The sequence below is a fragment of the Melozone crissalis genome, unplaced genomic scaffold (genome assembly GCF_028551555.1).
Source record: "Melozone crissalis strain CALT ecotype California unplaced genomic scaffold, PUWL_Pcris_2 ptg000004l_1, whole genome shotgun sequence".
Lineage (NCBI taxonomy): Eukaryota > Metazoa > Chordata > Aves > Passeriformes > Passerellidae > Melozone > Melozone crissalis.
This window is the reverse complement of record NW_026535782.1, coordinates 38,739,573-38,767,204: the sequence shown is the minus strand read 5'-3', so window position 1 is coordinate 38,767,204 and position 27,632 is coordinate 38,739,573. Positions and strand designations below refer to the sequence as shown.

The window sequence follows — 27,632 nt, the reverse complement described above, 5'->3', positions numbered from 1 at the left end:
GTGAAATGTTTTCCCTCCAGAAGGTGTGGACCAGGAGCTTGCGGTGCAAGCGCGTTCAGGCGGGGCTGTGCCGCTGCGCCATCCCGCAGCCCGGAGGCGCGGGGCGGGCTGCCCTGGCCCGGGATCGCCGCCCCGTCTCGCTCCGCGGGGGCGCCCAGCGCCGCGGGGAGGAGCGGGCCCCGGGGCCGTATAAGGCCCGCCCGCCGTCCCGGCTGCGGCACTCGCGCAGCGGCTCCCGACGCAGCCCGCTCCCGCCCCGGGACACGCGTGGGGACCTCGCGGCGGCTCCGCAGCGCACCTGTCCCGGCGCGGACACCGCACCTGTCCCACCCGGTGACACCGCATCGCACCCTGCTTCTGCCCCGCTAGTGTCACCGCACCGCGCCTGCCCCAGCCCCCGCGGCGGGCACCTGCCCGGGGGCCCGTTCCCATCTGCCTCCTCCTGCTTGTGCCATCCCGTGCCAGCCCTGCGGAGGCAGCAGCAGCCCCTCTGATTTTGGGGAAGATTCTTGGTTCCAAGGGTGAGTGAGTTCCTCGGGCAGAATGGGGCGCTTCACCGTGTGGGACTATGTGGTCTTTGCGGCTATGCTGCTCATCTCGGCCATCATTGGCATCTACTACGCTTTCGTGGGAGGAGGGCAGAAGACATCAAAGGACTTCCTCATGGCAGGCCGCAGCATGAGTGCCCTCCCGGTGGCACTGTCCCTCACCGCCAGCTTCATGTCAGCCGTCACGGTGCTGGGCACCCCTGCTGAGATCTATCGCTATGGTGCCATCTTCTGCATCTTTGCCATCACCTACGGCCTGGTGGTGCTGTGCAGTGCTGAGATCTTCCTGCCTGTCTTCTACAAGCTGGGCATTACCAGCACCTATGAGGTAAGGTGGAGTGGGAAGAAGCCCTCCCCAGCTTTTAGGGAACTGGGAGGCTTCTCATGCCTACTTTCTACATGTCTGCCCTCCACCTTCTCTTCCTCCAAATTCCCTGCACTCTGTGCTGTCCTATGTCACCACACTCCTGAGAGCAGGCTGCAACCCTCTCTGTCCCCGCTCTGCCCACACTGTCTCTGCAGGCAGGTGATGCTCACCCCTGCTGCCTTAGCTAGGAGCTGTGTCATACTAGATTTATTTCCTCATGCCAGATACTCAGTTCAGTAGGTGGAGTAATCCTAATGCAGATTGGATGGTGACATGTCATTAATCATCTGTAATTAATATACCCAAACCAGAGCACAAAAGCATCTACCATAGGAACCAGAGTTATCGCATCACATCACACTCCCTCCAGATTAGTTTCTAAGCTAAGGTGCAACCACAAAAGTCACCCTTTGCCAGAGTATGTATTTGTACTGTTCCTAGAGATTTTGAAGAGACTCCTTGTCACCTGAGGCTGTTTACACTACTGAATGTCTTCTCCCTCATGATTATACAAGGAGGTCAGCAAATGCTCTCTGTCTGTGAAAGTTTGTACTTCCACCAAAATAAGGCTGAGCTGGTTTTAAGCACAGCATGCAAGTTAAAGTTACAGCCATCAGCACAGAGATAGCTGGGGTAGTGGGATAATCACTGGTCAAGTCTGACAGTTTTAGGATGGGGAAGCATCTGATCAGTGCTTTCTTCTGATTCAAAATGTCCATGCAACCTGTTTATCTTCCTGCATGGAGATAGTTCCCAGCTGCAGATTTGGAAGCAAAGTGCTCATTTTGCAGAGGACTTTGGGAAAGGAGCATCGGTGCAGGTGAAAGTCCTTGACTGGCTACTTTGGTCTTTAGCATTTTATTACACTAAACAGAGACATTGCAGCACTGGAGGCTGAAAACAAGATTTCTGTTAGTGAATTTAGATAAGAATTCACCAACAGAAATCTCTGGTGTCATCCAGCGTATTTTAATCTACTAATCTTTGGACTGTCATGATGATACTTCAATAGGGCTCTTTTAAATAAAGTCTTATGATCGTGACTGGAAACTCACTGATTATCTTGGTGTTGAATCAGTAGTGCACCTATAAAAGATATATCTTCTTTTTCTGGACGGAGTCCAGATTTTTAACAACCTTTTGTGTCTGTCCAGGGGTTGAAAACTGCTTCCTTGTGTGGACATGCTCATAGATCACATTTTAAATGCTCGGTTTGTGAGTGAGCGCTTTGAGGTGCTTCAGTGTTTATGGTGATTGGAAAGATTTGTCAGGCAAATGAGATTTCTTTTGTACAACCACACACTGAGAGGGTTTTTAGGGCAGATGGTGCTAAGAAATCTGCTCTACAGCATGACAGACTAATTTAGAGGTTGTGCTGTCCAGCCTTGATAGAAAAGTGAGGGTTCTTGTTTCACAAAAGGATAAATTTTGACTTATCAGTAGACTATATCGGGCTGCCTTGGGCAGTGCAGAAGGTGAGGTTAATGTGGGGAGAAGCTGCTAACTGCTGAAAATCTTTTGCCCTCTCTTGCAGCAGTTCAAATGCACACACATAATGCCAGAGTTTCCACACTGACTAAGATGTAGGAATAGTCACAATGTTTTCTTTTTTCTCTCTGATTTCACAAAACTAGTGGGTTCTACTTTTTGGCTGCTATGTCATTGTCAACTCTTAGGTTTCCCTGTGCAGAGTCAAGAGTTGCGCTTGATTAGTCTTGTGTATCTTTGTTCCTTTCAACTCAGCATATTTAGTGATTCTGTGATAATACGTTCTAGTCTTTTCTGTAGACACCCTTGTATAGTGACTAGCTTATGTCTGCTTCACTCGTTTGTGTGTTATTACCCACTGGTGAAGTCTGTAAAGAAAACCGAGTTGAAAGAGATACCAAACAAGGGGACTCTAGGAGTTTTGGCCATTCATGAAAATGTAAAAACTACACTCTGCTCTTTCTACATTGCATATCACTTCATTCCAGTCCTATCAATAATGCCAAATTTCAATGTAAGCATTTGTTTTTTCTTCTTTTTTGCAGTATTTAGAACTTCGGTTTAATAAATATCTACGCCTCTGTGGAACGGTCCTTTTCTTAATACAAACGGCAAGTAAACCTCAAAGCTGTTCTGTGGTCCTTGGGGCCACCCGAATTATTTGGTTGGGTGTAACTGACTGTTTTCTCTGAGCAGCTGAGGAGGTTACCACAGTGCCTGGGTGGCTGGGAGCAGGAGAAACAAAGCTCTTTCTGCTGCTCAGCAATGAGGTGGGGAGCGGGTGCTGGGCTCCCTGCAATCTGGGTCTCTGTGGGCACTGTTGAATGCCCAGAGCAGTCACTTGACATCAGCACCATGCCCAGAGACAAGTGACCCTTCACTACAGGGTAGCAGTGTGAAGAGCAGTGATTCACTTCCCTGCTGGAGAAACCTGCCATGAATTCAAAATGCAAACGTGAGCCAGTTATCTACAGCAGCAGTGCTCATCCTCGGCTGGGTGGATTCTCAGAGTCTGACTAATTCTCAGGGTCAGTGAGAGGTGACAAAAAAGGCTGTCAGGAACTGTCATTTACTTGCTGCACAAGGGTTTGCACCACCATCACCACTTGAAAAACCTTAGGTATCTGTCTGTAAACTGAGAATTAGAAGATTACTGCCCTGGGGCATGTTAAACTAATGCAATCTCTTAAATTATTGTTGGTACAGTTTGCTGTATCTGGCCCTTTCAAACAGTCCGTACAGGACCACAGCTTCTAAATGTCAGTGAGCATATGCCAAATGCACCAGAACAAAAATGTGCTCTTTTCACAGTTTTGAAGTGGACTTGTGGGTAATTCAAAGTAAGAATGACTATGCCATCAGAAAGCTTTTTAAGGTACATGCTTGTTTTTGTCTATTTTTGTATTTTTTTAAGGCACACCAGAAGTCACAGGGCAATCACACTTGCACCAGTAAGATAGTTCCCAATGCAATGCTTATTACTGATTTGGGCAGTGCTGCTTAGCTGGTTTTTACAGATACACAAGCTCATGGAAAAAGTAGTGTGCTGGCACGTGTGAAACCTGGCGCTGTTTCACCAGCACATATGAAGATATCACAGTTGCGTAAGTTGGAAGAGCTAAGCATAATGTTTGCCTGCGAAGATGAGAAAAATAATTCTATGCAACTTAAATACACGCTCAAGGAAATTAACCAAAGATCTATATGTGGCTTTCTCTGCCAAGCACTTACAATTTAACCTGAATAAATTAAATACTAGTGAGGAAAGAAAACCTCCCAAGATTTTAATGGTGCAATTTTAATTCTTCTGTGAATATTAATTCTTTAAATAAGGTAAAGAAAAGGATTTATAATAATACAACCAAAAAACCCTACTGAAGATTGTATCAGTCCTGTTTAAATTGACACAAAAATGTGATCATAATTTTGACAAATTTTAATTTCTGATGATTCAAGGATTCTGGCACTTATTCACTGTGTATAAGAAAGCCACAAGTTCTCATGCTGAATCCCTTGAATGAAAAGGCTTGAAGAGGTATGAGTTTGACTGATGGACTATTAGAAAGAAAAAAATTAACTTCATGATTGCATCCAAAGCATTGCAGTCAACAGCTAAAGATTCTGATGGAAACCAATAATGAGTGCTGTATGTACTGGAACCAATATTAGTTAATACCTTCATTAATGACATAGATAGTGAGAATGAGTGCACCCTCAGCAAGTTTGTGGATGACACCATGCTCAGTGGTGCAGCAGATTTGCTAAAGGGAGAGGACACCATTCAGAGGGACTTTGACAGACTTGAGGAGTGGCCCCATAAAGTTCAACAAACCCGTGTGCAAGGTCCTGCACATGGATTGGGGCAATCACAAATATCAGTATAAATTGTAGGATGAACTGATTAGGAGCAGCCTTGCAGAGGAGAACTTGGAGATAGTGGTGGATGAAAAATTTGACCGAGCCAGAAAGTCTGGTCACAGCCCAGAAAGCCAGTTCTGTCCTTCACCAAAAGAAGTGTGGCCAGCAGTTTGAGGGAGGTGATTCTCCCTGTCTACTCCACTCTGGTGTGACCCCACCTGAAGTACCTCATCTGGCTGTGGGGTTCCCAGCACAAGAAGTATATGGATCTCTTGGAGAGGGTCCAGAGGATGACCACAAAAATGGTCTTGGGGGTGGAACACCTCTCCTGTGAAGAAAGGCTGAGAATGTTGGGATTAATTGTTAAACTTGGAGAACAGAAGGCTGTGGGGAGACCTAATTGCAGCCTTTCAAAGGGGGCCTATGAGAAAGGTGGAGAGAGACTTTTTACCAAGGCCTGTAGTGACAGGACAAGGGATGATAGTTTTAAACTGAAAGAAGGTAGATCTTGAGTGGATAGAAAGAAGAATTTATTTGCAACAAGGATAGTGGGATACTGGACCAGGTAGTCTGGGGAAGAAGTGTGATAGCCCAGCCCTGGAAGTGTTCAAAGTCAGGCTGGATGGGGCTCTGAGTTTTGATCTACTGCAAGGTGTGCCTGTCCATTGCAGGGGCATTGGACTAGATGTTTTTTAAAGGACCATTCCCACATAAACCATTCTATGATTATACGTTTCAGCAGCACATGCTGACAGTCACTGTATGGACAGTAAGTCAAACACTGTCTGGGCTAGACAGGTGTCAGGAGCTGGAATAGGTAGTTTTAGAAGATATTCACCAGGGACTAATCAGGACTGGTAGCTTTCTTGTCATGCAAGCTATATGTGAAAATCTAGAGAGGACTCATGGCACTGAGAGAAACAAGCATGCACACACAATGGCAGGGTGTAGCACACAGGTAAGAATAATTATTTCCCCAATGGCCCCCCCTATCCTTTCTGGCATGTGCTTCTAGCAGGTGTGCAGCAGGGGATCAGGGCAATTAGGTTAGGCTGGGTGGAGAAGCTTCTGCACACTGCTTTCCTCATACAGGTAGAGAGCTGCTCACTCCCATTACCTCTTGGATCTGTCCCAGCATAGCCACTGGCCATGTGGTAGAGCTCCACCTCGGGGACTGGCTTTGATCTGCTCAAAAGCCATGGCAAGTAATTCAGTGGTTAGCAATCCTCCTCTGGTTTGCCACCTGTGCCTAGGGTGGACACTTGCAGGAAGGGCAGAAGCTGGCTGAATTCTGGATGGCATCTGATTCTGCTGTTTTTCCATGCCCCAGTCCCATCCCCGTAAATCAGAAAGTCAGAAGAGTCCAGCCATAGAAAGCTGATGTGTGTCAGCTCACGACCTATTGGTGATCCAGATGTTTTGAATCCAGAGCACTGACCTTCACAGAAGTTATCAGCACATTGGAATCTGCATTCTCCTGACCCATGTCACAGCTGAACTTGTGGCAGTAATAACAGCGATAAAGAAGTAAACAGGATTTAAAACCATGTACGAAAAAGTTGAGGATATCAGTGTATGAATCCCATTGTGCCCACAAAGGTAGATAGACTAGCTCCTTGATTTGTCTGTATCTTTACTGTGGTTGAAAATATAATTGTGTATGGCTTTGTTTTACAGGCTGAGGGTTATAATTCCTTGTAACACTATCTGTAATGACTAACTAATATATTTTGTGTTCTTACTCACATGAATTGTAGCTGGATACTGAAAGGCATATTGATCTCGAGACTGAGAAAATGATAATAGTAGAGTCCTTGACAAACCATGTGTAAACCTCATTAACTTTCTTATGCTCTTGTTTCCTTTGCAGTTTTAAAGGAATAGAATAAATTAATTATAAAAGGCAGGAGAAGATGAAGATGGATTTTATATTTAAGAGTCCTTGGTATTTGTTTTAAGAACTCTAGGGTATGAGATTGTAGAGCTTAATAGCCTCAGACATTTGTCTTCTAATTGAAATTATTTGTCAACAATGATGAATTTAGAAAATATAGACTACCTAGATACTTGAAAAGAAATGTCAGAAAGTTATCACCTTTCTAGGAATTTACATTTATTTTGATATTTCCCTTTTTTTTTTTTTTCTGCTCTAGACTTTATACACTGGTATTGTCATTTATGCTCCAGCTTTAGCACTAAATCAAGGTAAAATGAGTATACTGTAACTGTTCCTCTACTGATATAATTTCTTCTTCATGTAGTATTGGTATGGTGGGGTTTTTTTTGGTAATGCAACACATGAAAATATAGCTCAGGACTTGACTGTGAAGTCTTTTAATGGGAACTCTGAAGTCCTAGTCCCTTAATCCCTGCCTGTAAGGAATTACAGAAGAGATTTATGGGAATACTAGCTCTCATTTACTCTACCTCTGATGCAATACCTGTAGATAATGGCTTATTCAGAAAAGTTGAGAAGGTTTAAGTAAATTTTTAAGGCAATCCAGGCAGCAAAGACAAATTTAATTCCTCTGGTTAAGTGCTATTCTTCAAGATGAGAGCAAGGCAAAAGTAAATATGATTTTGGGCTTCCTGGAACTGTTTAATGGGGTCTGTCCTTTTTTCAGGAAAACCAAATCAACAACAAAGATATTATTAACTTAAGATGTTTATTGTGATATTTACAAAGTAAATATTTCCATTTTCTACTTCACAATGACTCTTTGATTTGAAAATGGGCCACATTCATTTCTAAAAGGGCAAGAGCTTTTCTAAAGAGCCATATTAAAGTTCTAATCTGACACCATCAATTTTGTTAATTTGTCAAGAAAAGGGAATAACAAAATGCAAATAAAAAATGAATCATTTTGGCTAGAATCAAGTCACAGTTGTTCTGCTCATTGAATTTTTTTTGCCCTGTTCATTGAACAAAAAGGAAGAAAAAACCCAACTCTCTCTCTACTGGTTTCCTCCAGTGTATAAGTTCCACAGATTTTGTGTCTTTGATATTTATATTTGCCTTGCAAGTACATGCTAAATGAAGCTATGACTTAGCTGGCTCCTAATCAGAGTAACTTATGTTTTTCACTAGTTTTGTTTCAGTGTTTCTCATTAGCCTGAGCTCTCTGTCTGGGAGCCCCCCATGCCCTGCCTGGCAGCAGGTGAGCATGCCAAGCTGGGGCAGTGACAACCTGTATGTCAGCCACAGCACAGTGTTGTATAGCAGGAGCATGTAATCCTTAAAAGAAGGAAGAATAGAAGAAAGCCTTTTGCCCTGACACATTTCTTCCAGGAAATGTTTGAAAACCTTATCTCTGTGGGGAACCCCCAAACTGTTTACTTGCTTAAATCCCTGCCTAAGGGCTCGGTACCAGATACACAGGTGTTTCAAGGAATGACATATATTGTAAAACCTTCCTGAGTTGGGACATATTGGACATGTTGTTTGGGAGCATTCACATTAAAGGCAATAGCTTCCTTATTTTTTGTCCTGAAATAAATCTCAACTTTCTAGCAGTTTCCAAATCTGTAACAACTGTTTCAGTTTTACAGCTGGCTAGGGTGAATCCCATGGTTTAAACACACTAATCTTTTCATTGCCATTTATACCTCCTACTTTTGCATTTAATTTATTTCTAGTTTTTTCCAATAATTTGCCTTCAGTCTTTTGTCCCCAGTGCCTCATTCACACGGGTGCTTTTTCCCTCTCTTTCAGTCACTGGCTTCGACTTGTGGGGCGCAGTGGTGGCGACTGGCGTGGTCTGCACATTCTACTGCACACTGGTATGTGGGCCCTTCAGTTGAGAAAAATGGATTCATTTCACCACTCACACCAAATATGGAATTTATTAAAAAGAAGCCTAATAATCAGGTTACTCCATGGAATTACATTTTACAGGTGTAGCCACAGGACCATATTCATCCAGGGACCTGTCTGAATGCATAGACAGCCTCTATGCAACTGAAATATATTTTGTTATGATACGCTCAAACTTCTGTTGTTGCCGAAAGAATAGCAAAAAAGGTAGATTTCCCTGTCTAAAATTTCTCCTGTGATTTTTCTTCTGATCTAGTAGGGTTTTGCCGTGCAATTTGTCAAACTGCAACTGTAACAGTCTTGTGTGTTACTGAATAGAGCCCCTGAAAATAGCATGCCACATGAACAGATTGGTCTTTAATTCAGCGTTAATTGACCAAGTGTCTAGATGAAATGATGAAATGGAACCTCAGTGACAAATTTATTTGCATATGGTGGATTAACTAATGTTTATTTTTATTCAGATGAATGGTATACCTTCTGGAGTTAGTGGTACTTACTTACAGAAAATAAGATGAGCACTGTCTGAAAATCTATCTTTTGGTACAAACTTCTGAATCAGGTTTTGTGGTGAAGGAAATACTGGATTAAACTGTGTGTATGGCCAAAGTAAATGCCCTGCACTTCAAAGAAAGGCCAGGATGTCCTGAATAGCTTCCAGAATACAATTCCTAAAGACATCAGTACAGAATTAGTTCCATTAAAGATGAAGATTAAATTAATCTATTACCCATAATGCAGGTGGCAATGCTTCTGTTGTGAGTGCAAAGCAGGAGTGCTGCTGCCTTGTTGTACCTGATACATGCTCTTCCTCTTGCAGGGTGGTCTGAAGGCAGTGGTGTGGACAGATGTTTTCCAGGTTGGAATCATGGTTGCTGGATTTTCATCTGTGATTATACGAGCTGTGGTGGTTCAGGAGGGAATTGGACGCATTGTAAATGATTCCTACCATGGAGGAAGATTAAACTTCTGGGAGTGAGTTTGTACTTGCAGAGGATGTGCCTCTCTGTTCCTACAAATAGAGCTCATGTGACTAACTGTGAAATTAAACTGCTGCTGTAGGAGGAGGATGGCAGAAGTTGTGATTCAGTTTCTGTATATTTTTAAACAAGTTTACCTTGTTTGAGGGATATTTTTTAGGTTTTACTCCATGCAAAATCCTGGAAAGAGAAAAACCTTTTTCCTTTGTCAAGTAGGTATTTTAAGGATTCATTTGGGATTCCACTGAAAGAGAATGGTAAATAGGACAGCACATTTGTATTTATAATTACAATTTGCAAACAGCTGATTTGGCATTTCAGTGACTGGACCAAAACAAATAGGAAAATAATAATTTTTGCCTAATCTGAAAAAGGGAGGATTTTTTTCCTGCAAGAAAAAGTAGAAGTAGTTTTAATAGTATTTTACCCTCCATTATTGTAAGTAATCTTAGCCTAAAAATGTCACTTTAAAAGTTCAAGAATATTCAGTCTGACAATGTTGAATCAAAGACATTTCAAGTAAAAATGTTACTGTACCTTTGATGAATACAAGATTCTTCTGAGAACTGCCACCCATTGCTGTTAGTGAAAGTTCAGTATGACAAGTATTGTGATTTGTCCTTTATCTATCAGTTCACAATATTAATCAGGTTATTCTGTAGATTCTTCACCAAATTCTTCAGCAAATAATTAATCTGTGGGTGATTTTTTCTCCTTATTAACAGTAATTTATTTCAATCTGTTTGGCTTATTTGCAGTGGTTGTGCTGCATTGATTCTTCTCCCGGTCACTGAGTTCACAGATGGAAAACAAAAAGGAGTAAAAGATGTAATAGGTGAAATAATACTACAATGTTCACCAAGATAAATATAATTCATTGCTATATTAAAAGTTTGATTTAAAAATAATAATTGCTTATGGCCACCTAAAATCTGTTGTTTACTTAGAGGTAAACCAGCAAAATGTTTTATAGAGCCTCTGTCCACAAAGGCTGGGATTGTAAACACACCTTTATACTGGTGTTAGACTGATGTCCCTCTAGATAAGCAGGCACATTACACTTTTTACTGCAACATCATTTCATCACAACCATCACAAGCATCATACAACTTTACATAAGACTGTAGTTTATAGGCAAATAAAGCTTTCCAGCTTCACCTTTGGACAGTTCAGAGTGTTTCACTGGCTCAGGATGTTAGCTCTGAGTTTTAAAATTTGCCTTCTATGGTTTAACGTAGAGTTAGAGTAACTTAATGTTCAAAATCTGGCCAAAGTTTCTAGTAGAACAAGCATGGAGAAATTATTTCTTCTAAACATTAAGGTCCTTACATATTAAGAAGACTTTCATATTCTGGATTTGCTTTCTCTTTTTCCTTTCATTGTAGCTTTGATCCCAATCCTTTGCAAAGGCACACCTTCTGGACGATTGTTATAGGGGGGACTTTCACGTGGACTGGTATATACGGGGTTAACCAGTCTCAAGTCCAGAGATACATCGCATGCAAAAACAGATTCCACGCAAAATTGTAAGTCTGTCTGCAGGTACTCTCTGAATTTAGCAGTGTCTGTTCTTTATAAGAGAGGGTTTTTTTTTAAAGGAATGAGTGGGTATTTTGTCTGTATAAATTGCATTATAAAGGCTAACAACTTTTGCCTTCTGTTTTGTGGACCAGGTAGAAGAAATTTGACACAGTAATTACTGGTATATGAATGACATGTGTTTGCTGTAACATTGAACTTTGTGGCTGAATTTTTCTCTGCACCAGTATTCTCATATTGAAATAGCTGCATTAAGTTTATGTGCAACCTAAAGACCAAATATTGTAGCACTTATGCTGAAGTCATGTCATGACAGTATCTTCACTATGAAACCTAAATCATTGTGTGGGGATTTTGCATAAGTAAAGACTAAAATATTTTCCTATAACAATGAATATAGGTGTGAAGAAATCCAGAAATGACTTATTCATTGATAAAATTGCTGAGCAATCGTGTATTTTGTGTTCATAATAATCATGACATATTTTTTAAGGAATTAACTGTGGAAACCGGCAGAGGGTTATGTTTTCCTTGAGTGTAAACATTTCTGAAGAGCCTTTACTCTAGAATGGAGCATATTTACTAGGTCTATTATCTTATCTTTATCTTTAGAACCATTACATTAGTTCACAGCACAGGATTTAAGAATTACTAGTGATCTCATGAAAATAATTTGTATAAGAAATATAGAAGCACACATCATAACTATAGTCCCTGTACATTTAGTCATTCTATGGTACAGTGACATAGAAGAAGCTTTATGAAGGCTTTCACTTCATAGGCCAGCAGAATACCACAAAATCATGCACCATTTACAACTGAAATATTTTGTTTATATCAGTACAGAAAATCTGCTTTTCAGCCATTTGTGCTGCAGACAGGAATGAGCTGATGCTCGTTATCTGGTACATCTTCAGCATTCCCTGACACATCTGCAGCATACCAGGTCACTTCTCTGCAGTCTGTGGCACATGGCTGGGTTCTAGGTTCTCAGCACTGCAGAGGCAGGAGGCACATCCCACATCTCCCTGGAATGACTGTGTATGGGACAACAGACACATTCATTGTACCAGATTTGTGTGCCAGTCAGGCTGTTCTTCCCAGCACCTGCTCCACTCAGGGCTGTGCCCCTCTCTTGGGCCCTCCCTACCCTCTTTGAGAGCAGAGACACTTCCAGAGTGTTTCAGAAGCAGAGTGTGACCAGAGGGAATCTGACACCATGGCAGCCTCAGGGTAGTTTTTCTGAGCTGTTGCAGCAGCTTTTGTCAGGGCTGGAAGCTATCTGGTTCTGTAGGGGGTTGGATGGAATTCAGGCTGTCTCATTAATGGTTGTGAAGCCTTAATCAGTAGAGCCCTGTCCTGCTGGCATGGGTGGTTGGATTCTGTGGCACCTTGCTTGTGCAAGGTATTTCTCTGCATGGAGAAATAATTTTGCATAATAGTTGCAGCTTGTCACAACTATAAACACTGCTATTCTGTGGTGACTATCTGGTTCGTATTCAAGTGCAATTAAACACATTTGGCAGGTCACATTGTTGGCCTGTACCTCTTATTGTCATTTAATCTGTACACAGAAGTCATCAGGTCAAAGTAATAGGGATTTTTACCCCTGTGTCATTTACTGTAAGGCTTTTTGAGAGACAGCACAGTAACTCATCAGAGCTCAGAAAATAATTCCTTCACAGATCCTAACTTGCAGGTTTTGGGAAAGCCTTTAACAGTGGCCCAAGAACAGGAATTTTCTCAGGCCTTGGGAAAGGAATTCACCTATTCAAGAAACGCCAGTAGGTAGGAGCACATTCTGTCATCTTTGAACAATCACTAGGCAAATTGAACATAATGCTTATATCTGAATGATAAGAGGCACTCAGAGCAGGAGAGCTACACTGTCAGGAAAATATGGGCTCCTGACACATTTTTCTCTCCTTTCAAGGTCATCAGCAGGCATATTTCAGTGCTAAATTCTTAGAAACAGACTGAAACAAACAATTGAAAATAAGCTTTCTGCAGTCAAAATGCCTACTTCATGCAAACTCCACCCCGTTACTCACATAGAATTAATGGAAACACCTCCCTCCAACAGTGCTACAATTATTATTCCCTAGTGCTTAGTCATAGGGTGTACCATGAGCTGGGATGTAAATCAGAAGTGGAAAAAAAAGCTCTCTGTCAAACACTGACACAGTTTAAAAACAAGAATTGCTTAAAAACAAGACAATTTATTTTGCTTCTCTCTGTTTCTCTTGACTTTCTAATCTTCACTACAGGCTCTAGGCTAATACTTCTATTACATCTGCTCAAACGAGTTGGATTGATTTTACTCATTGGTTAAATTTTGTGCTAAATCAGTTTCTGGGTGTTGTATATCAAGATAGATTGTGCCAGTGCAGGAACAGCTTCAGCTAAGTGCAGGAACAGCTTCAGCTAAGTGCATGCAAGACATCCAATCAATACATAAGCATCTATGAGAACTACTTCATTTTTAATGAATTAGTTTAGAGACAAATTTAAATTGCTGTTGGTTATGTGTTTAGACCACCCCGTAATTGCAAATACAAGGCAAAATGTAGAGTTTCCCCTACTATACATAAATCAGCTTTTATTTATATAAGTCTTTTCTAAGAGTTTGCATTGTGCTTGCTGATAACTTTTCTATTGTATAAAACTGATAGTTCAGTTAGTTAATGTACATTATACCTTTCTGGAAATGTCCATTTCAATGTCTAACAAGGCTTATAAAGTTAGGTTTACTTCTTTGTTCTTTCTGCTGGTTCTCTACAGAAACACAAAGGCTATTTCCCCTTACTTTCTTGGGAATCAAAAGCATTAAAGGGCCTCCTGAATCATTGCAAGCATGGATATATTTTCACAGAAACCAAATGTCCTCCCAGAGTAGGCCTTACCAATTGGCACAGGTCCAGGATATGTGATCTGTCAGGAAGTTAAATCACTATCACTGATACACAGATAACCAGGAGGCAACTGCTGGAAAGGAACGTTGTTTTTCAAGACCTTGCTCCCAATGTTTGCTTGAAATGACCGCTCTAGGTGAGAAGAACTTTGTGACCCTGGAGATACCAAGAGATTTGTGACCCAGGAGACATCAAGAGCTTAGAAACATTTGAGAAAACCAGACTCTTAGATGGAAAGCAAAAGCCCTCTCCTGAGCAAGGAGAACAATTTGTTTCTCACTGCCAGTAGAAGCTGCCTGTTGTGTGGAAAAGGCAGAATTATTGCCTGATGAAAACACGTCTGGTCTCCCCATTATCTGAAGCTGAAACTTGCATCAGGATGTGGGGAGTTTCTGGATGATACCCAGATACTAAGTTGTTTAGTTACTGAAGGAGAAGCCCTGGGCTTGTTGAGAATCCCTGTTCTCTGGAAGTGGCAGGCAGAGGCAGCTCCAGACCAGGTCCCAGGCCCCAGTTTCTCATTGCTGCTTCCCACAGACTGTCTCAGGAGGAAATGGGAGGTTTGTAACTTTACAAGGACAACTCCAGCATTGTGTAAGCATGATACTACAGTTCCAGAGGCAAAAGAATGCTGGTGCTGACTATAAGGTATCCCGCACTTGAATCTGGGACACCCCGCCTCACAAATCTGCTTGGGGCTTGTCAGGGGTGTGGCATGGGGGAAAGAGCATCCTTGGGCCTGCTGCTTGCAATGTACAACTCGTACACATGATGAAATGTGGGATTGCTCTGGTGCTCCCATCATCTCCATTATCAGGGGACAAGTGCTCAGACAGTGACACCAAAACCAGAAGTGTCATTTGTACATGCAGAAATGTGATCTCTCTCCAGGTGAAATGCTGGGAGTTGTATGGTGACTCCCTTGCTGGCACACAGCTGCTGACCTGGGAATCTCCTCAGTGCAGGCGTGAGCGCTTCCTTGCTTGGCCCTGGCAGGGTTTTTTGTGGGGTGTTGAGCTCTAACATGGTGTTTCCATGTGTCTTGGTGCAGGTCTCTCTACATCAACCTGGTGGGACTCTGGGCAATCCTGGTCTGTGCCACACTGTGTGGACTGGCCCTCTACTCCATCTACAAAGACTGTGACCCATGGACGGCCAAACAGGTGTCAGCACTCGACCAGGTACAGCTCCACATCTCAGGGGCAGGTGGTGGGAGGGTATCCTTCCTCTGCAGCCATAATAATTAGACAAAGGCAGTTCAAGAGTTGGGGGTTGGAAACAGTGACATGATGGAACCTTGTGTCAGGCTGAAATTACAGTTCCTGGAGCTGCAAATCCCTCAGCACTTGGTAAGGTGGGCATCAGGGAGAGCTGCAATGTGGAGAGCTCTCAGTACACTCACCTCTGCAAATGTGTGGGTTTTTTACTCAAAATGGGTTCAGGAGTGCCAGCATTGCAAGAAACTGCTTTGAAGAGAAGTGAGGGGAAGAGAGCAGCAGTGCCCTTGTGAGTGACTGTGGGTCCTGATGCGCTGCTTTGTGTCATCCAGCCCAAATTCCCCTGGGCTGATGAAGGCAAAATCCTTCTCAGATTCAAACCATACTTATGCCCAAAGCACACACCTGGAGGAAGGCTATTAGCAGGCAGCTCTTTGCTAGTGATGGTGAATCCTTCCCTCCTTCAGAGGAGAGATGGGCAATCAGACTGTGCTGCGGAGGAGCCACCTCACCACTGATGATGACCTCTCCCTAATTAGACCTTGAGCAGCACGTTTACCTGAGGAACAAGAGTTCTTGGCAGCCCATAGACTGGCCAGAGCCAGGGCCCAAGGAAATCAAATAACTTTTATTTGTGTGCTTAAGCCTAAGATAATCACAGGCTCTGGATAATGCTCCAATGGACAGTAGCTGGAAAGGAGGAGAAGAGCACAGACCATGGAGCACCTGAGGCAGGACCACTTGATCTTTAAGAGTAATATAAAATAATACCCAAGGTAGAAACTGGAAGAAAATTAAGTTTTTCCTGTCAGTCAAATTCATTTGGTAGAAACTGGAAGTAAGATACTAAAAATATCAACTTGTCTGTGAAAAAAAAAAATTGTTCATGGGAAGAAAATCTTTAAATTCCTCTCTCTTCCCAGCATTCAGATCTTGCAAACGTCAATAAATGGCACACAGTTTCCTGTATGGAAATTGATCTCGGGTACCAATATCTGAGTTTATTGGACTGTATATGAACCCCTTTTTGTGGAGTCAGCAACAGAAAAAGTATCTGTGGCACCCAGCCCCCGCAAGGGAGTGATGTACAGAACAGAGCACTTGCTGCCCAGCCCTAGCTTCCTCTACAATTGTCACAGGAAAACAAGGTCCTGGTGGTATGACACCCCAGCTAGGTGGTCTCAACAGACTCTCTGTAGCTCTAGTGGACATTTTAGGGTTGGTTTTCTCTGTAAAAAATCAATAAAATTTTAATCAATTAAAAATTAGAACAGCTGGACAGAATGCCAGTGAGAAGGCTGTAAAAAAACAATACAGTGATAAGATGAAAAATTAGGGCAAGATGGTAATACTTCTTAATCTGAATTTTTCAGCTAATGCCATACCTAGTGCTGGATATCATGCGTGATTTCCCAGGAGTGCCGGGACTTTTTGTGGCTAGTGCCTACAGTGGGACATTAAGGTAATTTAATAATCTGGAAACTGCTACCTTTTTTCCCCCTTTTTTTGTTGGAGCTAAAGTTGTATTTATACTAAAACTTTTGTACTTATTTCTTTGTATAGCTGATTTCTAGTCTTAAAAAAAATCACTATGACCTCTTTGATGATGCAGCTTAAAAATCCATAGTTTCCAATATTTGGGTCCTAGGACTTAAAGTAGTTTGGAGTTCCCTACTAACAACATGAGGAAAAAGTTAGCCACATGTCATGTAAAACACTAGCAAATCCTTCTCTGTGCTTTTAAAGCCCCTCTGCTATACGAGTTTTTTGAGTGTTATGGGTGGATAGTTACACCAGATAGCTACAGTTGGGGAAATTTCCTGTTGCTCATCTTTAATTTTCCAGTTTCAAACCTGCATGACTTCAAAGCTATCTGCCTTTCCTTACCCCTGATCTCTAGAGACTTCTTTTCTGGAGTTCCCAGGCTTCCAGTTGTCTTGAATGAATCCCGTGAAACAACAACCAGGATATATATTTGTACTGTAGGAGACAGGTTGATACCCTTCTGTCCCATACTAGGGAGTGTTTTGTTCAGCTTTTCCAAGGAGTATCTTTAAGGAACATTGTCTCAGTGAAGGCTCTGAACAATAGCAAACACTTAGGAATGAAGAAACTTACGAATGTGACACCAGAATAATTTTTTTAAAATTCTGAATACTTGTAGCTACATAAATAGAGGGAACAGCCAAAATATTAGTTTCACATGCTGAAGAAAAGCTGATGGCTTGCAGGAATAAGGTACACTCAGACAAAGGATCACCTGGTTGTGCCTTAGGAGTGCTGGTTTCTCTGATCCCACAGGGAACCTTCAATAGTTTGATTTGTAGATGCCTAATTTAGTAAGCGTGTAGTTTACCTACTTTTTAGGTGACCCTAATTAGATGATCTGAATTCTCCTCTGAGAGTGCATTAAAAGTAAACAGTGATGTGGGAATTTTACATACCCAGGTATACGCTGTAGATCATTTGTGAAGGTATCATGAGTATCAGTAGTGTTTACAGCCTAGCTATATATAACAGATATTTCTATTCAATTCTCCAGGTCCAGCCCAACTTTTCATCAGTATGTGCCTTGACTTCACCAAGGATAATTACTTTAAACAGTTTTTCTAAGCTGTTAGCTGCATTCTCTGCAAAAATAAGTTATTTAAAACTATGCAGCAGTTACATTAATTTTCTGGCGCTGTTCTAGACAATGGCGGTTTCTCTGTGCCAGTAACCTACCTGTTATGTATGATTTCAGCTTTTAAGGTACAAAAAAATTGTATAAATCTTGCCTTCTGTAGTACGGTGTCCTCCAGCATCAATGCTCTGGCTGCTGTGACTGTTGAAGACCTCATTAAGCCCTACTTCAAATCTCTCTCTGAAAAGAAGCTGTCATGGATTTCCATGGGGATGAGTATGTCTTGAAAACATCTTTTCTGCTTTTGCTTTACAAAGTGAAGGTTTGATTCAGACCTTGCTTATGATGGTGTATGTCAGGAGTGAGTAATTCACACCAGTGGGACTATGTTGGTGCAGCATTTGGGGGAGACAAGATCAGCTGTGTAGGTTTTACACAAATGGGGGACAAGTGAGTTTAAGGAAAAAAGGAAACCATCTTGTTTGGTCTTTAATAAGGAAAGATGCAGTCTATCTGTGTTCAGTATTGATTCACAATTCTACAAAGCCAAATATCTCTGACTTAAAGACCTGCTATTTTTCTTTCATCTGTCAAAACTGAGAAGCAGAGGAAGTTTTTTTGTAATATTTTTTAAAAATTGATATGCATGCAGTAGCCTTGTGTCCCAAAAATATTCCAGAGAACAAGAAATTTCACATCTTTTCTGATATACTCTCAGACTGTCATTCTGTTTAGCTCCTCTGCTTAATGTAACTCAAAGAGAATCAGAACTAGACTGAGCAGATGGTTTAAATCTGTGAAATGCAATTGTCATGTCTGCTACTTGTACTGTCTGTGACCAGCTGCAGGTGTAGCCCAAGAAAGTGTTTGTAGTAAGACTGAAAACACCTCCATACCATCATGGTATCATGTTGGAGGCCATACCAGGCAGCATGGCAGACTGGTGGGAGGGTAACAAGAATTAAATATTGTCACCTGAGAAAAGTTTCTTAAGCATTGCAAGCAATGCTTATGCGAATATTGTTGTTTGTGGTATCATGAGTTGCCTGACGCACCACAATGAATAGTGAGATTAGGCTTTTGCTAGGGCAGTGAAACTCATCAGAGGTGGAGGTGGGAAAAACAAGTAAGCCAGTGTTACAGCTCCTGGAAAGAGGCACTGTGTCCTGGTGACCTGGGATGTCCTCTGTCACTGTGCCAGCTCCCAGTGCTCTGCCAGCATTTACTCTTTTGCTTCCTAGACTTTGGCTGAGAAGTGAAAATCATTCCCTCAAAATAAGGACAATGACACAGGAGATTAGCTGAGAAAGGTGAACAATAAGTAGATTATTGCCACTGTGCTTAATCCATGTGGCTGGCATTTATTAACTAATTCACAGAATGAAGATTTCATCAAGTTTGCATGATCTCTTCTTAATGTAAACAGAAACCTGACCTTTTGGCCAATTCAGGCTCTCTTAGAAAAACTCCAGGTGTTAGCACTTTTATCTGGGAGGTGTTAGGGCCATGCTGGGTTAGACAGAAACTTTTCCATTAGTGATTTTCAGACTTTGGCAGATTTATACATTGTTCTGCCTTTCACTCACAGGCCTCTTTTATGGTGGAGTCTGCATTGCAATGGCTGCAGTGGCATCTCTTCTGGGAGCCTTGTTGCAGGTAGGTGCCAGACAGCTTTTTCCTGCCCATGTTGAATGACCCAGAATAGATGATGTAAGAAAATAGTGGTAATGAATACCATTATGAGATAAGTTTTTATTTTTCTTAAATACTGATGTGAAGCTGCCCATGGCCCGTGTTTTAAGGATCCATGGCTCAGCCTGTGTTTTAAGCATCCATATATCAAATCCTAGCAACTGAGTACACAGCACTTAAAAAAGTCTCATAATTTCTCTCTGAACATCTTCTCTTCTTGTCATTTTGGAAGCTTTACCTTCCTTGCACAGCACCTGATAGCAGACTTTCTTCCTTCCCCAGGCAGCGCTCAGCATTTTTGGCATGGTTGGTGGCCCCCTTTTAGGACTGTTTGCCTTGGGAATCCTCTGCCCCTTTGCAAATGGAATCGTAAGTAGAAATTTAAAGACCTGTTCATCCAAAATTTATTGATAATTTTGGGCTTCACCTTCCACTAATAATTTGATGTTGGGCAGCAAGGGAGATGTCTTTGGTACTTTCCGTGAGGACATTTCCCCTTGCTCCCTTTCTTCCTTATCCCAAGGAAATGACAGTCAGAGCTGTATAGGAACTTGAATTTCCATCCCACAAAGAGATTTTGATGGGAAAAATTATCTGAATAAAAATGAAGCTTTGACAAGGATTTCTTAAAACCAGTTTTAGAAGCAGGGACAATGCATCTTGAGATACAGCCGAACAACAACTAGACTCAGAGAATGCTGGTCTGTCTGAGCAAAAGGGGGTCAGGCCAGGAAAATGGGGTCTAGGCACTTGCAGACCAAATTGGGGTATTCTCAGAGTGCTTCCATATTGTAAAATTATAATTTCCAGAAGAAAAATCTTTTCCATCAAAAAAAGGATTTGACAAACTTTGTTTCTATGGTTCATGGTTTAGTCTGGCAGGATTACTATTTAGTATTAGTAATTGTACCATTATTATTTACAGGTTTACTAATTTATTATAGTAATATTACTATAATAATATATTAATATATTAATATTAGTATAATATTTTACTATTACCATTTATAGGTTTACTTGTCACTGATCTTTACCCCTTTGCAGTTGAAAATTTTATATATATATATACTAAAGTAAATTTTAAAAAATTGAAAAATTGCTTCTGTATTTGTTCAAGGATGGCCTCAAATAAAGCAGGATTTTCCCATATACCATGAAGACCAAAGTTATGCTTTGGTTGTAAAGACCTAGTGGTCAAACAAAAAGAGGTGTGCTCAGGAGATGTAAAAAAACATTGTATTTCCCCAAAAGGGAATGAAGTAAACTCCCCAGCACTTCCCAACTGTTTATTTCATTTCTGCTATGGAGACTACTGTTCAGATTATCTTGACTATTTCTTACTCATCTAATTGATGTTTCTTTCAAATATCTTTTGCTTTTCATGTAAATCTAAGTTTCACTTTTTGTTTTGCAGGGAGCATTTGTAGGTCTTGTCAGTGGTTTCATTATTTCACTTTGGGTTGGAATTGGATCTCAAATTTATCCTCCACTTCCAGAGAGAACCAAGCCACTCGATCTCTCAACTGTGGGATGTAATATATCCTTAGGAAATTTAACATCAACAGAAATTCCATTAACGACGGTTTTCAGTACACCAGGTGCAGAAAGGTATATGAGTTCATCAAGTACAGTAACAAAGTATGCATTTTTTTAAAGAAACATGAACATCTGTACAGTATTTGGGTTACTATAATAATCCTTCTCTGGTCTATCTACCATACTCTTTGAGATGCAGCAGTTTTCTTAATTTTTTTTCCTCTCAGACTGAAGTAGTTTGTCTGAGTTATCCCACAACAGAAGTCAAAGTGAATATTTCTATTAATCTGAAAAGCTTCAGTTCAATATTTGCGTTCAAAGGCTTGGACATGCCTTACTGTGGACCACAGTTTTAAACAAAGATATCATTTATAGTTATTGGATTAGCTTCCACAATCTGTCATATGAATTAGCATAATTGGCAGTTAAAGGGCAAAATGCCAGTTAGCAGCTCTACCTACAGCAACTTATCTGTGCAGAATAGTTCTAATCAGTACATTCAGAATGGGCAAAATACACGGGATTTCCTCCACTTTGCGACTGCCAAATGTCTTACTCTAGATGATCACAGTTAAGTTTAACATGAATGGCCATACAGAGAACAGCAGGAACAAAAAAAAAAAAGCTGAAAAAACACATTTCTAGGGTTTCCAAATCCTTGCACCTTAGAGCATTGTACAATCAAGAGATACCCTGCCACACTGGCTGTCCAACATCCGGTTTCATACGCCACACCTCTTGCATGAGCATTGCTCCTGGCTGCTGGGAAACACCTGTTGCAACAGAGCACATAGTCAGCAAGAGCAGAATGAGGTGTAAAGACAGTTGCTCTGTTGTTTCTGGCTGTTTAGAGCTGCATAGGTTTGATTTTCTTGTTGGTTCTTTTTGTGCCCCTTCCTTTAAATAATCCCGCCCTTGCTAAAGAAGTTAATCCCTTCATCTGGATAACTAGAATGTTCAGCTCTGCACTAGATTCCTGGCAGAGACAGGACTGTCCTGTTTTACCTGCTCTGTCTCATGCATTGCCTCACTGTACTGGCTAGCCTCGTCTCTTACAAAGGAACTTGTTCTGCTAATTTTGGCACAAATTTTCAGTGCACATATGATTGTATGGAGGTAGCTCAAGATTGCCAGGTTGCTTGGTTCAAAAGTATCTCTGTATTTATACACTGTCTGGAAACAAGCACTTTCAAGGTTTTTGGAACGGAAATGGAGAGATTAACACTTTTTCTGCTTTATTTCAGGCCTGCTCTGGCAGACAACTGGTATTCCTTGTCTTATCTCTACTTCAGCACAGTTGGGACACTCGTCACAGTAGTTGTGGGAATAATTATTAGCCTCCTAACAGGTACTAGTTTCAGAGTTGTGATTGAATGTGTCTCAGATCTCTTTTAAACTAAGATGTCCTGAGAGCCGCAGGAAGTGCCAGTAACCTATTGCAAACACTGTGTAAAGGTTACCATCCTAAATTGAATTTCCTCCCCTCAGGACTTCTGCATCCCACTCCTGGTCTTTGATCACAGCAAAAGTTACTACAAATCTCTAAGGAGAAAGAAGTTTCAGCATATTTTTAAACCTAAGGAGCATAAAAAGAAGGAAAAAAAAGACATCTGTCTTTCCTGTTTTATTAGATGCCTGCAGGGACTGGAGGTTTAAGACTTGTCCCTGAACATGGCAACAACTCCGAGCAAGGAAATACACCCATGCTTCTAGAGGACAAAAGCAGTTTGACTTAGAGTGAGTTCAGAGCACTCAAGGGCTGTTGTCTGCATCCATAGAGTGCATGCTTTTCACCACATTCCTCAAGAACATGCCTAAGGACTGCAGATCTTCTGCATGGCTATTTTAGCTTCTTTCTCAGTTTCCCAGTACTTTTATGCAAAGGGAAAAAGCAGCTTGCCATGGGTAAGAATGGAGAGTTCAGCTGCAGCCCATGGCCTCACTATTTTTGCATCCAGGTCAGATGCAAGACACATTTGTCATTTACCTCATGCATGGCAGAAACAGCAAAAAAGCAACTGTTCTCACAGCTTTTCCCAGTATCCCCAGCCAGATTCATATAACAGCCCTCATCTTGGAGGCTGTTTGATTTCAAATTTTTAGGCTGACCCACAATGGCTCCAGGACTATGAAACTCCAAACTCAGTAGACAAACTCACATTAACTTCCCTATGCCTTGCAACTAATAAGCACAAGCCACATTTATCTAATTTTATTTTTCTTCTCAGTTTTTAGACTTGCTCCTCACTTTTCTTCAAGCACATGCTCTTCCCATTGCTATAGTGATGCTTGAATCCAAATTTCACTTTTTACCTGGTAGGGATCAGGTTACCTATAGGCCATGAAACAAAGCATGAAAACCACACAACTCACTAAATCCAGATGAGAAATACTCAGCCCAAGAACAGAAGCACAAAAGAATTAACCCAGTCACAATGTCACCCTGCTTCTCATGGAGCAAGATTCCATTTAAGCCTCAGATAGCAAGCAGAGCTAATTCCCAGCACCTACATCACTTTTGTTTCCCACCCAAGAATAGCTAATCTTCCATGCCTTAAAAATGCCCAGACATTCCATTAACCCTGATCCCCCCATCTTGGGGATGCTCTTAAACAATTCACTATAAAAATTGCTGGTGAGTCTGGAGACAGGAGTCTTGCTGATAGGGAGCTGAGAACTGGAGCTCAGGGTTCAGGGTAGCACTTGGTGCTAGAGCTCCTGGACTGGCAGAGTGGTCCCAGATGCAATTTATTCTTTTCTGGTGATTGCCAGATTCAATTTTTTTTTCCAAAATAGGAAATCCGGGGAGGATCTAGGAAGCTGGGAAATAGCTAAGGCATTTCAAATAGACTTTGAGGGATCATTTCATATATTGAGAGGAGCAGGGTATACATTTTTGTAAAGAAATGATCCCTAAGGTCTGTGATTGCTTGATTGGCTTTTGCTGCATGACTCTGTCCTGCTTGCCTGGCCTGGTGCCCATAGCTGGGGTCTGACACATGGTTTGCATGTGTAAAGCTGGCTGAATAAAGCTTGTCTATTTTCTAGGAGGACTAAAGCAGAACACAGATCCTAAATTGCTGCTGACCAAGGAAGATTTCCTGTCCAACTTCTCACGGTCTGAAACTGAGCAAGTAAGTGTAACTGTGCATCTCTGATTTAAATCAATCTTTCCTCCAGGGGACAAAGGCAAACAAATCTCCTGGCTCATGTTTTTCCAATCAGGATGAATAGCTCCTGATGCTGCCTGATAGGAGTATCTGCTTTAAGGCAGTAGGCGAGCACAAGGCAGGTGGGAGTAAGGCAAGGAAGCAGTTTTGCCATAGCTTAGCTTCAGTCAACAACAGAGAAGCAACTGAGAAAAGGGACAGTTTTCTCCATGTTTCTGCTAAATACTCCCTAACTGGCCTCTGGGAAGCTACCCCAAGGCTCACCCTGGACTCAGCAAAGCTTCCTTTTTTTGTGAACATGTGTTCTGTAAGGCCAGAATTTTTTTGTAACTTTGGCTACTGTTTGAGAAAAAGCATTTCTATTCAGTGTATCTGTTTCACAGCTCTCATCCTAAAAAAAAGAAAAGGGGAAATATTATTGGGTAATAACATCCATTAGAAGGGAGAACACAGGGAAATTATGGAAATTATTTTTTTAAAATAAACTACAGATCACTTTTCAATCAATATCGTCAGCTGAGCATTCAAGTTCAGCTTTGTTCAGTAGTTCAGGCAATAATCATATCTTTAAGATGGTCCAGCTTGCAAAATGTTTTTCCTTGATACTTACAGCTCCTTCTAGAATGATCCTATGTATTTCAGCTTCTGGATAAGAACACCAGTGAAAAAAGGGATATTCTACCATACAATTGTAATGCTATTTGCCCATGTCAGTACTGGAGATCAGCTATCCAGTTACTGTCATTCACCGTCTTTAATGGGTCAACATCTGTTTCTGCCATCCAGGAATTTAATCCCTGAAGTCTTTTGAAAAAGATCAAAACAATCCACCACCCATATGGAAGCTAAAATGTACACAGCCATACTTTTTATGCCTGGAGTCAGAAACAAGTCTCTTTATTCCAAGTGGTTGGAATAAAAAATACTGCAGAAAGTTGATGAGATAAAAAATCAGAGCTAACTAAGCAACTTTCTGCACATGAGGAGCGCAATATCTCATTCCATTTCCATAATAGAAATGTGACATCAAAGCAATGGTGCATGTTAATCTGCTCTTCCTGTCGCAGATGGGGCAAGGATGAAGGGTTGGGAGTCAATAGCTCAAAGACCTGGTGGTGACATATCAGTAGACATGAAAACAGCAATTAGAACTTTGCACAACCAGACCAATTTGCAGGACAAGAACATTTTGTGTTACAAGAACATTTTACACAATATGTACCTTATGCAATACAAAACTTTCAATGCCCCTAGAAAAATACCATCTACTGCAATGAATAAGTATTTGTGCTCTGTCAGCAGCCAACATGTTTTCCTGCAAGGCAACCCTGTATGTCAGGCCTGACTCTGCTGGCCAAAGAGCGGTCAAAGAGAGGAAGACTCTTTCTTCTGTTTCACAGCATGGCTTTTGTCTTTTGTTTTTTTAGCCAGAGAAAGTGGAAGTGTTGAACTGGAAACCATTTACCATGGCAAATGAAGGAACTGACAACCCTGCCTTTAGCCACATTGAAATGGATGTTGCAAGTGACAAGAATAAAGTCAATGGTCTTCACATATGACACCAGGCCATGTCAGCCCATGAGGACAGTTTTGTTCATGTCAAGCACTGTTGATGTTCCTGTTCTGGGTCGGTTACCAGCTCTGCTGGGGTCAGGGGCAGGCATCTGCTGAGCTCTGTGGCACTATCGCCTTTGCATGACCTTGACATTAGTCAAGAAAGGAATCAGGTTCTTCTTGCTCACTTTCTCTGATTCTTGGTGACAGAGCCTAAAGCAATATGTGAAATATTTGCCTGATATTTTGAGCTTCCTGGAAAATATCTGCTTTTAATCTCATTTCACCCTCAGAGTGAATTTTTTATTTGGAAAGAATACTGTTCTCCCAGACATGGTTGTTTTTCTGGCCTTTTTTTTTTCTTTTAAGGCATTGAAAGTATGATGAGATTAGGGTGTGGGACCTTATCAGATTGCAAGAAACAGTGGGTCTTTTTTTTTTGTATAGGAGGTATATTTAGTTCTGGTTCTTCTGTAGAACTGATTCTGAGAGCATATTTATTTTGTTGGTTTTGTTGTCTATGTTTTTTTTTAACCCACTTGTTTCTTGGCTACCTGCACCTTCTCCTCTGTGCTCACTGCTGCTAGCTGCAAGAGTGACTTCGGTGGTGGTTAAGGCAAGAGTCAGTACTGTCTTTCCTTTCATGACCTATCTCCCTGTTCTCCTCTGTCTTGCCCTTACAGAGCTGGTCCTCATGAAGGAAATAATCTAGTTATACTTTTTATTCAGTGCCATAGACCAGAACCACAGCAGCCTTCTGCTGCATGCCCAGCTTGCTGGGCTAGGATTGTTCTTGCACTGGGCTGGGCACAGTGCTCAGAGATGTTAATAAAGAAGATTCCCTTTTGGCTGTACTGGACAAGAGTGGAGATTGTATCTGCATTTGTCACAGCAGTTCTCTCCAGCTATGAGCTGAAACTTTCTTTCTGTTCTTGCAGCCCTTGTTTTCACTCTGGGGATTCATGTTCAAGGTTGGTTCAGATCAGGCAAGTGCCTACTGTGTTTTGGCAGGTGTGCAGAGCCCCCTGCACAATTCTCCGGGATGGAGAAGGGATCACAGATGATGTCATATAGTGGAGGCTTCTCCAGGGCTGCAGGGCTTATGGAATGGCCTATCCTCTGGTGGGGCTGCCAACAGAAGGTTAACAGCCCATCCAAGTGAGACCATGCCCTGTGCTGGTGTTTTGGGAGGGTGAAAACTCCCATTGCTTTCTTCTCCTGCTTGCTTCTGGGTACAGTGGGGAACAGACTGACCCACTGGTGGTGTTTTTGGGCTACAGACTTTTACTATGGCTGTACAGGAATGTTTAAAACTCTTCTACAGCAGCAAAATTAAGCTGGAAAATTAAAGCCATTGCAGGAATGCTGAGCTGTGATGCTTAGAAGGCAGTCATGCTTGAGAATCAAGTGAAAAACTGCATGCCTTAAACGGCTTTCTAAAAATTATACTGCATTTGTGCCAAGTGCTGAGCTGCTGTAACTTGGAAAATGACACAGTGCTAGCTTAGTTACCTTGACTGGGGCCCTGTAGCATCTAAATCAATTTTTTTCTGTGTCCTTGTGACAGAGGACATTTGATGATCTGTTGCATAAGATGAACTGTTAGGATCAGAAAACGAAGGTGAAAAAATGGGCTCCAAGGACCGGACCAGGAGAAGAGGGCAGCCAGACACTGTGTGCCACCAAGGCCGTGACTCCATGAGCTAACCCAGTGCAAAACTATGTGGTGATGGAGGCAGGTTTCCCCCATGCCTCCTGAAGCATTTTTTTGCATTATCCAGTGCAGACTTTAGGGCCAGCCCCTTTTCCCACTCCTCTGCTGTAGCTCTGGTTC

At 41.7% G+C, this 27,632-nt stretch overlaps 1 protein-coding gene across 1 annotated transcript; it reads left to right on the top strand.

Moving 5' to 3' along the window:
• Positions 1 to 531: 531 nt before the first annotated feature.
• SLC5A8 (solute carrier family 5 member 8) lies at positions 532 to 25,803 on the top strand. Its single transcript, XM_054277070.1, has 15 exons — positions 532 to 876; positions 2,949 to 3,014; positions 6,915 to 6,966; positions 8,474 to 8,541; positions 9,396 to 9,550; positions 10,941 to 11,081; positions 15,058 to 15,187; positions 16,597 to 16,685; positions 18,010 to 18,122; positions 19,435 to 19,502; positions 19,821 to 19,907; positions 20,953 to 21,146; positions 22,319 to 22,422; positions 24,123 to 24,208; positions 25,672 to 25,803. The coding sequence occupies exons 1-15, from the start codon at positions 544 to 546 to the stop codon at positions 25,801 to 25,803; spliced, it is 1,818 nt and encodes a 605-aa protein (XP_054133045.1). The 5' UTR covers positions 532 to 543.
• The last annotated feature ends 1,829 nt before the right edge of the window (positions 25,804 to 27,632 follow it).